At 36.5% G+C, this 12,388-nt stretch overlaps 1 protein-coding gene across 24 annotated transcripts in view; it reads left to right on the forward strand.

Moving 5' to 3' along the window:
* The window catches only part of plch2a (phospholipase C, eta 2a), a 297,121-nt gene extending 286,757 nt beyond the window's left edge, over positions 1-10,364 (forward strand). For 10 of the 24 annotated variants that reach the window (XR_012383552.1, XR_012383550.1, XR_012383551.1 and 7 more), the window contains 3 exons: positions 2,212-2,542; positions 5,091-5,120; positions 7,757-10,287. Coding sequence is in view for 15 of the 24 variants with exons in the window: in XM_073909056.1 (XP_073765157.1) it covers positions 2,212-2,542; positions 5,091-5,101 (342 nt within the window). In the remaining 9 variants the exon portion in view is untranslated. Of the gene's footprint in view, positions 1-2,211; positions 3,350-5,090; positions 5,121-7,756 lie in introns of all 24 variants that reach the window. The other 14 variants (XR_012383549.1, XM_017357540.4, XM_073909047.1 and 11 more) reach the window with 3 other exon arrangements.
* Positions 10,365-12,388: the final 2,024 nt, after the last annotated feature.

A 12,388-nucleotide genomic window follows, 5' to 3' on the forward strand; every position in this document is an offset into this window, starting at 1 on the left:
CAGTCATCATGGCAAAGATCAAATAAATCAGTTATTAGAAATGAGTTATTAAAACAATTATGTTTAGAAATGTGCTGAAAAAATAATCTCTCTAATAAACAGAAATTGGGGACAAAATAAACAGGGAGTATAATAACTCAGGGGGGCTAATAATTCTGACTTCAACTGTACATAGCCTGTGCAAAAGTCTTAGATTTGTTGTTTTAGTAGCGGTAAAATGACCACATATAGTTTTCTCAGTTCCCACCTAATCATTGAAATCATATTTGTAGACAGTAGACAGTATACTGTATACGGCAAATCACTGACAGTCATGTACTGGCCCCCACAGTGTCCAGACCTGAATATTATAGAGGCAGTATGCAGTTGTCTTTTAGTTTTTTTTTACTTTTTATTTGTATCTTTGTTCAATCTTATCTAAAACACCAGAGCTACTAGGGGTCTAAGACTTTTGCTGGATACTTTGTCATTGTTTAAATATTTAGTTGAAGTCAGAAATATTATCCCCTCACAATTTTTTCTTATGTTTTAAATATTACCCAAACGATGTTAAACAGATTCAGGAGATTTTTACAGTGTGTCTGATAATATTTGTTCTTCTGAAAAACATTTTTTTTGTTTTATTTCGGCTAGAATAAAAGCAGTTTTTAAATTTTTTTTTACCATTTTAAGGTCATTTTAAAGTCATCCCCTTTAAGCTATATTTTTTCTGATAGTCTACAGAACAAAAATCATTATACAATAACTTGTCTAATTATCCTAACTTGCCTAGCTAACCTAATTAACCTAGTTAAGCCTTTAAATGTCACTTTAAGCTGTATAGAAGTGTCTTGCAAAATATCTAGTCAAATATTATTTACTGTCATCATGACAAAGATGAAATAAATCAGTAATTAGAAATGAGTTATTAAAACTATTATGATTATAAATGTGTTGGAAAAAAAATATTTTCTCCGTTAAACAGAAATTGGGGGAAAATTAAACAGGGGGGCTAATAATTCTGACTTCAACTGTACATGTCAGTGGATAAATATTAACAAACTATCAAAATGATTCTTCAAATAAAACTGATAAATGTTGTCAGCAACTTTAATAATATAACGGGGGTATATTTTTGTTAACTAAACAGAAGGTATTAATGTTTTATTATTGTTTTTGCAATTTATTTATTTTAATTTAAAGGGTTAATTCACTCAAAAATGAAAATTATGTCATTAATTACCCTCATTTTGTTCTAAACCCCTGAGATCTTCATTCCTCTTCAGAATGCAAATTAAAATATATTAAAGAAAATCCAAGAGCTCTCTCATCCTACATAGACAGCAGTGCTTTCAAATAAATCCTAAGAAACATCCTCAAAGCAGACCATGTGCTTTCATGGGTTTAATCAGCATATTACTAAGCTACGAGAATGCTTTTGTTTGCAAATAAAAAATGATTTTATTTAAGAGTTGTTCTCCTCAGTGTCAGTATAGCGCGCACATTCACATATCATACACTGAAAATGATATGTGAACCCACCTGTGACTTATTACCTTGCATGTGCCTGTACCTTGCTTCAAACATTGGAAGTTGTATGCGGACATTCAGGGCATATACATTAGTGTACAGTGCTCACAAGCCCATGCCCTGTACCAAGGGTGCCCAAACTCTGTCCTGAGGGCCAGTGTCCTGGAGAGTTTAGCTCCAACCCTAATCAAACACATCTGAATCGGCTAACCAAACTCTTACTAGATGAACTTACTGGCAGGCAGGTCTGTTGAAGCAAGTTGGAGCTAAATTAAGGATAGCAGCCCTCCAGAACTGAGTTCGGGCACCCCTGTCCTATAAAGTAGTTATTAATTTTTATGTGTGCACAAAGGTATTAAATAGCTTGATAATATCCAGATTGAACTGGAAACACTTTTTGGTACCTTACTGGATTTTGAATGAGTCAAATCTTTTGCTGTCTTTGGAGGGTCAGAGAGCCCTCAGATTTCATCTAAAGTATCTTAATTTGTGTACTGAAAATGAACAAAGGTCTTAATAAGGTCTTTTATTAGGTAATTAATAACAGAACATTTATTTTTGGCTGAACTAACTTTTAATAACTTTGAAAAATACTCGTGAAGGGCATTGAGGAAGAGTAGCTTCCCAATCTCATGTAGGTGATCCTATTAGTCCTCTCATAGATTCATATTGCCTACCCTTCTTTCTGTTATCCGATTGCAGGCTCGAGCAGTCAGTGGTATAAAAGGACTCTTTCACAGAAACCCAAAGCAAGCATCTCTCGACAGCCATGCTGCTGCTCTGCTCAACCGTAAGAGTACCTTCGGTGCTCACCTCCTGCGCCGCACAGCCAGTGCCCCCACCAAGGGCCAACCCAAAGTCAAGAGGGGCTTCCCCGAGATCTCCATTGACACAAAAGATTGCAGCTCGGACGGCGCCAGCGAGGAGCGGGAATCTGAAGAGGGGCCTCTTGTCCACCACAATGGAGATACTGCGTCTGCAAAGTCATGGGGTCAAGGCACCAACGGGCAGCTTCACCCTGATGACAGAAAAGGTAAGAGTTCTTTCGTTCATCCTGAGCCCCATGCTCACCGAAACAGGGGCGTCATGAGTGAACCTCTGAAGCGAGCCAACAAGTTGCGTCTCCAGGATCCACTAGATGAAAAGCCAGGTGTGTTTGCACGTGTTGCTATAAACAGCACTGGGAAGATTGGGATGACTTCCAATTGCATAAAATGTGTAATTGGCACCAAGGAGAGTCCCATTTTAGATAGGAAGATTACCCAGACCTCTACTCCTCCTCTTAGACCTCAAAGGGTATCTCGGTCTCCAACAACTTCAAGACAAGTTCAACCAGAACCCATTCTCAAACCACAAGCCTTGGCCCAACCTGATTTAAAGTCCAAACCAGAGCCTCAGATTCTTCTAAAGCCCGTACCTTTACCAAGATCAAGAGCAAAGGCCAGACAAACATTGGCTGCCCAGCCTCTTCCACCCCCCGAGAACCTCAATACCAGAAATGCACGCTCATGTAGTGTTCCACGCAGACTCTTCCAGTCCCCATCCACCCCGCCTCCTCCAGTTCCAGACACTAAAACAAGCCTTTTCCAGCAATGCCCTGCTCCACCCAACTACGGCAGCAACTGCAACATGACCAGACCTGTAAACGAAGTCGCCAGATTATCTGACAGCGACTCCAGCAGTTGCGACAGTTTGGCCAGTCTCGATCTCCCCACCGTCTTCCCATCACGAGGAATGGAGAACCGGAAGAGGGCCGCGGGGACACTGCAGCGCGAGATGAACGCCCTGTTTGCCCAGAAAATGGAGGAGATCCGAAGTAAATCCCCCTTGTTTTTCGATGGTAAGGTGTTTGTAGTTAGACAAATCTTCACTTGTAGAAAGCCCCAGTGCTTCAGTAGGATAGATTCTAGTAGTCCGTGATGGAACCCAGTAAACACCTTGTGGATGATCTCATTGGGATCTTTGGGATGTCACGAAGAAGATCCTGATGTCGTAGAGAATCCTCAATATTATGTAACTGCTGATTTAGTTTGCTCACCATCTCACCTTACTTCCTGTTTCCTTCAGTTAATATTCTGAAACTTAAATTGCATTTAAATGGAGCTGCATGATGACTTTGAAGGTGTTTGTCAATGTTTCTTTGTGTTTTTGACTTTATTGACTTGCAAAATTATTGTAAATCTAAGTTTTGCAAACAACATATGAGCCATAAGTAGTGTTTACTGTAAAACATCTCAGCAATGTTTTAAATTGCTGTGCTCAGATTTGCCTAGATATAAAAGTGTAGGAATATTTAAATTACCTCTAGTAATATGCAAATTAAAATTGAGCTACGAAAATGTTCCATGGTTTTGAAAAATCTGAAAACATAAGGACATTTTAAAACTATAAAGTAAAATAATTTAAAGGTGCTGTATGTAAGTTTTTGCCTCTTCTAAAGCATAAAAATGCCATAATAAATTTGCAAATATTTAAAAAACATGCTCAGAGAACATACTTGTTTATCTGAAAAACAATGCTAAAGTCAGATATTCTGCTTTGAAAATGTGCGTTAAGTGCCAGAATGTCTGTCTTCGACTTGGTGCGTTCGACTTAAACCATGGCTGCAGCAGGTGATTCACTGCAAAAAATGCTTTTCTTACGTAGATTTTTTGTCTTGTTTCTAGCCTAAATATCTCACAATTATTAAATCAAGAAGAATTTTCTAGACAAGCAAAACATATTGTCTGGTTTTCAGCAATAATATGCCAAAATTAAGTGAGTTTTTCTTTTAAACAAGCAAAATAATCTGCCAATGGGGTAAGCTAAATAATCTCGTTTTTCCTTTTGACATAAGATTAATTTGCTTACCCCATTGGCAGATTATTTTTCTAGTTGATTCATTTCTAGCTTTCATTTCATGCCAAATAAGATTTTCTCCAGAAGAAAACGAAATGAAAATAAAGTAGTATAAAAAATCATTACAAAACTGTCACAGGAGGGCTAATAAATTCGCCATCAACTGTATAGATCAAATATGTTTTTAGTGTATGTGTAAAGAAGTAACTCAAATGTAATGTACACTAGGTTTTGAGAACATTACTGGTTCAATGTTTTGTTATATAAGTTGCCGTCACAAGACCAAGAGGGTCACAGGACTCTTATGTAAGTAGTTAGAATGTGTCCCAAGTGCTTTAGCGAGCAGACACAAACCAGATGTTCGACCACTGGAACATTCTGGAAATCATTGGTTGGGAACATTGACTAGCTGTTGTTCTACTGCTGTTTTTGGGAAGTGGGAATTCATCATATGACTTATGAACGAGAGCTGCATTTTTCTGTTCCTTAAGGTACCATAGATTCTCAGCTCCTTGTGTGCTAACCTTCTTAGTCCTCACCGTTTAGATCTTTAAACATTAACCTTCCTACGCTGACACGCTTTATTGTCTCTATAAATCCATATCAGATCAAAGCTGGAGTGATTTTCCTGATGTACTGCACCATCTCCTTCCTCTTTACACAAAGTCCTTCTGTTTCACTCTGCATTTCTCCTGTTAAAATGCTTGTTTGTTCCTTCCTTCTTGCATGCTTTCTGTCCTTAGTGCAAAACTGAGGGGCTGACCAATTACCAGGTAAAACGATTTATTAGCATTTTGCTTAAGCTTGTCTTTTCTTTTGCTTTAAATGTATTTCTTTTTTCATAATGATATGCTATATACACAAAAGTCTTGTCGCCTATTCAAGTTTTAGGATTATAACTTGACTTCTAGTTGATCATTTAGTATCAGAAGTGGCTTATATGATAGGCAAAGGCCTCTAGATTTCGCTTATTTTACCAGAATAAAATATGATCATGGATTTATTTTTAATTACTTAATGAGGACAGTAAGGTCTAACTTTGCTTAGACAGAAGTCTTGTCACTGAACAGAAATAATATACAGTATAGAATATAAAGTCATGGAAACTGAATTAATATTATATATGACTCTCATGAGCTTGGACGACTGCATCCATCCATCTATGCAATGACTCAAATAACTCATTAATAAAGTCATCTGGAATGGCAAAGAATGTGTTCATGCAGGACTCCCAGAGTTCATTAACATCCTTTGGATTCACCTTCTTCACCTTCCGCCTCCTCCTTCATCTAACACCAGACATGCTCAATAATGTTCATGTCTGGTGGCTGGGCTGGCCAGTCCTGGAGCACCTTAACCATTGCTTTTAGGAAATTTGATGTAATGTAATAGGCAGCACAAATGTATTGATTTCTCAGGCTGTTGATGTTGCCATCCACTCTGCAGATCTCTTGCACGCCCCACATACTGAATGTAACCCCAAACCATGACTTTTCCTTCACCAAACTTGACGGATTTCTATGAGAATGTTGGGTCCATGCAGGTTCCAGTAGGTCTTCTGCAGTATTTGTGAAGATTGGAATACAGTTCAACAGATGATTCATCGACTTTCTGCCACTTTTCCAAACGATCAACTAGAAAGCAAGTTATTATTTATTGCTCTTACAGCTGAGATCAACAACAAGACTTTTTTAACAGGCAGTGTATTCATTATACAATGATTTATAATATGAATTACATGGTAGTGTGCGTTCTTTATACCCGTTACACAGCTTCATATAAATTAAGTATCACTAAAACTTTACTAAACATGCGAGAGTAACAGTAGCAGTTTGAAGTTGGACGTGTCAGTATTATTTTGGTCATATTTACCAATGTGGTCTGTTCCAAAGTCCTAATGCTATTGAGTGCTACTTGAGGAAAGATTTTGGTTATTAATTATGCTCATTTTATCTGGCAGGTGACAAAATGAGCATTAAATACGCTAGAAAGACCTAAATTTGATCGTTTTGGTGTTACATGGTGATTTACTCAAGAACTCAAGTCAAGTATTAAAAGTAATGTTTTTTTTTTTTTTATTTATTTAATTTTTCTTGTATATTATTGTGTGTTTCATTTACATGAACTTTTGTGTTTACCATTCAGTTTGATAAGATTTTTTCAAACTATTCTAATATATTTTGTAATTAAATGCACGTCTTCCAATGCTAAAGTTTGGTAAGCATGTTACATACTTGCAGCCTATCTGTGTCATGTTTGGTTTTGATCAACTGTGCTTAAAGCTGAAGTGTGTGTTTCTATGATGAAAGTTCAATATTGAGAGAGCTTTAAGCCACTTAATAGTGTATATACTGTAGGTCTAGCAAAAAATATTCAGACACAACTAGTGTTGTATAAATACAATGGAAAGTTAGTCACTGTTCACTAACCCTCGAGTTGTTAAAAAGATGTATGAGTTTCTTTCTTCTGTTTAACACAAAAGATGACGTTTTGAAAACGTCGTAAATTCGACAGTTGTCAGTTTCCATTGTAGGAAAACCTACCATGAAAACCAATTGCTCTCATCAATTGTTGAGATTATAGCATGCTTCAGAAATCATTGTGTTTTGTGTAAGATAATCAGACTGGTTTGGAACAAGTGTAGAGGGAAGTAAATGATGACCGAATTTTCTGATTTTAGCTGAACAGTCTCATAATCTATGATCAATGTGGTAAATAACTAGCAATGAAGATAATGTGTTACTCTAATTACACACTTCACCTTTTTGTTTTGCGAAATGTGCTGTATGTCAAAATATATTATTTCATTCATGTGCAAAATGAACTTGCTGTATGTTGTTGGCTTTGTTCGGCATTTATGATACAGTTTATGTAGTCTTAAGCCACGTTCACTAAAATTTGCCATGCAAAATTCAAGATGATGCAACACTGATAAAACCATCCATATTTTAAATATCTATACAGAGATGTCATGTTTCTATTTGTCGCTCGTGATGCTAAATCGTTTGTCAGAGTTGACCAAACTTGGTGTTTGTAAAGCAGCGACATGTCGAAACTTATTGCATGAGCTTACGTTTCCAGTCTAACATAATAGTCTAGTCCAGTGTTTCCCAACACTAACCACTAACTAAGCACACTAACAGTACATATTTTGAATGTCTCCCTTAGCTGACACATTCATTTCAGGTTTTGGAGTCTCTTCCAATGTTCTGAGAGTTGATTTACATGTGTTTGAATAGGGAGAGGTTGAAAATGCGTATTGTTGGTGTGCCTTCAAGAACAGGGTTGGGAAACATTGGTGTAGTCAACGGGATGAAAAGTGCAGTGTGACCGTGGCAATTTTGTGTGTTTTAATTGTTACTAAACTATCCGAATGTAGCTGATTTTCCTGCTTGTCGTGTATTTTCAGAAAATTCTGAAGTGCAGAGTCCAACTCCATCTCTGAACGCCTCATGTCTGGAATCCATCACTGAGAACTTTCAGGAGAACAGCCCTTCGACCTCAACGCAAAGTCCTGTGGATACCTCACCGCATTGTCCCTTGTCCTCACCATCCACAGCAATAACGGCATCTTCCAACGGGGAAAATCTCAGCCCTGTGAAAAATAACGAGGACATCCTGAAATCATTTGCACTAACCCAATCTACGAGTGGTAAGGATTCTGGGAACAGTCCTGTAAACTCATCAATTTCCACTAATTACCTTGACATTGGATGCGACACGCCAACTTTTCCCACTTTCCATCGGGCGGATGGAGAGGTTGCACAAGAGACAGTCATCAATCAAACAGGACTGACTCTAGAGATAGATGCTGGGAAGGAACCAACTGCCATTCAGAGCTCTCAGAGGATTCAGGCATTGAAGGCAGTGTTTGACAGAGACATTGGACGAAGCATGCAAACAGGACTGAGGACCCCTGTGAGAAGGTCCAAAAGTGAAGGACAAATGAAAAAGGCAGACGGCCCTTCGGTGGTGCCAGAAGTTTGTACTGACGCAACTTTAAACGACAGGCTCTGGAGCAAACTTGACCCCAGCAGCCATCGGGATAGTGTGTCATCGTCTTCCAGCATTTCGTCCAATGACACTGTGATTGATCTGTCCTTGCCCAACCTTTCCAGGAAAAGCCTTACCTGTCTTAGCGCAGCCCGGGATTATTCAGACAAGCAGGCTTCGTTGACCAACAACCATCGGTCGGTCATTGCAGGATGTGGAGTCTCGCTTGTCAGCAAGAGCAAGTCCAACCCCAACCTGCGGGATGGCGAGATGTGCAATACAGATGACGATTTGCAACCCAGACCTCTGGTAGCCGATAAAGACCCCATCCGACCCATGCAAAGGCGACACACGTGGAGCAGGTTGTACGTTGAAGGCCTAAAGCAGTCATCGACACTTGCTGCTTCTGCAGCCTCCAAGAAGTCAACTACCCTTTCAGCAAAAGACATCGACTCAAAGTCCAAAAGTCTGGGAGATCTCACTTCAGACGATATCATCTGTAACTTCGAGAGCAAGTATCGCAGCATTAGCCGCAGTTTCATCGTGAGGCCAAGTCGCCAACATGGGAAAACTCTGAGGAAACCCCAAAATGATTTCACTGAGCAGCTGAAGAGGCTCACTGACGTGGAACCCCTTACCAGCAAGGACTTTGCTCAGTGCCGGGCTGACTCAGAAGCAGGACAGGAAGAAGAGGAGATGCCTCCTTTACGGAGGAGTTCATCACGGAGCCAGAGCCGCGTGAGATACATCGCTAACCGTGCCAGGCAGGCCCAGGAAAGGCAACGGCTACAAAGCATAACCCGGATGTCTGGGAGCCCCATCGAAGAGCGTGGGAACCCTGAAGGAGCTTGTAGTGTACCCCATAGTCCTTGCACTTGCCTGGATCTTTTAAGCCAGCTTCCACCAGGACCACCCCAACAAAGCCCACTGAGCCCGGACAATGAGGTCTTCTTTATGCTCAGGCTGTAAAAGGATGAGTGTGTTGAGCGAACAAAACAAAAGATGGCCTCCCTCCACCTATCACAAGGATACTTCAGTGGACATCTTTCGCTTACGTGCACCTACTGTATTACACCTTCCATTTTAGATTGATTTATTTTGTTTCGTACTTCGGATCGTGTTTAATGAGCTGTTAAAAGGGATGAAAAGCTAAGCTTTACATTTTAACTTGGATGCAACGGTTTGCTAGTTTGTACAAACTATTTGTAAATGTGCATGTGTTTGTTGAAAAAAAAAGCCAAAGGAGAACATCTTAAGATTTTTAGTGTATAAAACAGATACATGGTTGCGAATAGAAATTATTATGAAACTAAAACATTTTAAAACTACTGTAGATTATGCCTGTGGCATCTGTGATACTGGATTTTCGTTTTTAAGATGCAGCCTAGTGCAGCAATAGATTTAAATATAAATGAGTAAGCACTACTAATACACAAATATTCTCTTAATAAAATGTTTATTAGTCTGCAGCCAAATACAAATGCATTTTGTCTGTGTTGTTAATGATATGAGAGCACATTTTGTAACCAAGCATGACGTGTGTCACGTTAATTTATTGTCCCTTGAAACTATTTTTAAGTAGTAAGATTAATGACTGCGTTCTCTTTGTTTATAATTTAGTAAAATGACCTCTTTCAGTTTGTTCTTGAGATCAATTATTTACTACTGAAGTGTAGCTCTAAAATACAGTACATATAAATGAAATAAAAAATGCATATCTTCACTTTATGTACAGTAGCTTACCATTTGAAATGGTGTTATATGTTGGTTCTGTGCTCGGTCTACTGTATTTTATGTTTGAAAAGTTTGATTTAGAAATGTACAGTCTAGCTGTGATGTTGGGTAGATGTTGTTCAATGTTATTGTCCTAAGTACTAATACTACTACTTTTATTACTTTTTTAAAGAATGCTACTCAATTAAAGAAATAAATTTGTACCAATTAAAATATCTGCTTTCTTACTGTATTTTGGGATCTGAATTTAACAAATATTACTTTTACTTTCCATGCTGTGCAGATATGGGCCAAAATAAATTGTTGATTTGTTATTTTATTAATAGTAGTAAAACTTGATTTTCCCATACAATTTTTGTTTGTTAAAAGTAGACAAAATGAAAATGTTGCTGCATAAATTATTTGAAGTAACATTTTTTTTGTAATAGTAAAAGGTTTGTATATATATATATATATATATATATATATATATATATATATATATATATATATATATATATATATRTGTGTGTGTGTGTGTGTGTGTGTGTGTGTGTGTGTATATATGCATTGTGTGCATTGTGTCTGACATTGCATCGCTGAGTGATGCAATCTCAGCTTGTATCATAAAGACTTCATCCAGATACTATTCTGTTCTGATGTCAGCTGCAGATGTGAATGAATGGTGGAAGAAAGTAGTTCCTAATTCAAAAGGATTTTAGACTTTCTGTGTTTGATTTTCTTTTTTATGTACAAGATTGTGCCGCCGAACTGTTGTATAAACGCAAAATCACACAAGTAGCAGTGTGCTGTGGCTGTATATCAGCTCTGGTGGGGCACTATATATGTATGTATATATGTATGTATGTATGTATGTATGTGTGTGTATGTATATATATATATGTATGTATATATATATATATATATGTATGTATATATATATATGTATGTATATATATATATATATATATATATATGTGTGTGTATATATATATATATGTATATATATATGTATATATATATATATATATATATATATATATATATATATATATATATATATATATATATATATATATGTGTGTGTGTGTATATATATATATATGTATATATATATATATATGTGTGTATATATATATATATGTATATATATATATATGTGTGTATATATATATATATGTGTGTGTGTGTGTGTGTGTGTGTGTGTGTGTGTGTGTGTGTGTGTGTGTGTGTGTATATATGCATTGTGTGCATTGTGTCTGACATTGCATCGCTGAGTGATGCAATCTCAGCTTGTATCATAAAGACTTCATCCAGATACTATTCTGTTCTGATGTCAGCTGCAGATGTGAATGAATGGTGGAAGAAAGTAGTTCCTAATTCAAAAGGATTTTAGACTTTCTGTGTTTGATTTTCTTTTTTATGTACAAGATTGTGCCGCCGAACTGTTGTATAAACGCAAAATCACACAAGTAGCAGTGTGCTGTGGCTGTATATCAGCTCTGGTGGGGCACTATATATGTATGTATATATGTATGTATGTATGTATGTATGTGTGTGTATGTATATATATATATGTATGTATATATATATATATATATGTATGTATATATATATATGTATGTATATATATATATATATATATATATATATATATATATATGTGTGTGTATATATATATATATATGTGTGTGTATATATATATATATGTATATATATATGTATATATATATATATATATATATATATATATATATATATATATATATATATATATATATGTGTGTGTGTGTATATATATATATATGTATATATATATATATGTGTGTATATATATATATGTATATATATATATATGTGTGTATATATATATATATGTGTGTGTGTGTGTGTGTGTGTGTGTGTGTGTGTGTGTGTGTGTGTGTGTGTGTGTATATATGCATTGTGTGCATTGTGTCTGACATTGCATCGCTGAGTGATGCAATCTCAGCTTGTATCATAAAGACTTCATCCAGATACTATTCTGTTCTGATGTCAGCTGCAGATGTGAATGAATGGTGGAAGAAAGTAGTTCCTAATTCAAAAGGATTTTAGACTTTCTGTGTTTGATTTTCTTTTTTATGTACAAGATTGTGCCGCCGAACTGTTGTATAAACGCAAAATCACACAAGTAGCAGTGTGCTGTGGCTGTATATCAGCTCTGGTGGGGCACTATATATGTATGTATATATGTATGTATGTATGTATGTATGTGTGTGTATGTATATATATATATGTATGTATATATATATATATATATGTATATATATATATATGTATGTATATATATATATAT

The sequence above is a fragment of the Danio rerio genome, chromosome 8 (assembly GCF_049306965.1).
Source record: "Danio rerio strain Tuebingen ecotype United States chromosome 8, GRCz12tu, whole genome shotgun sequence".
Lineage (NCBI taxonomy): Eukaryota > Metazoa > Chordata > Actinopteri > Cypriniformes > Danionidae > Danio > Danio rerio.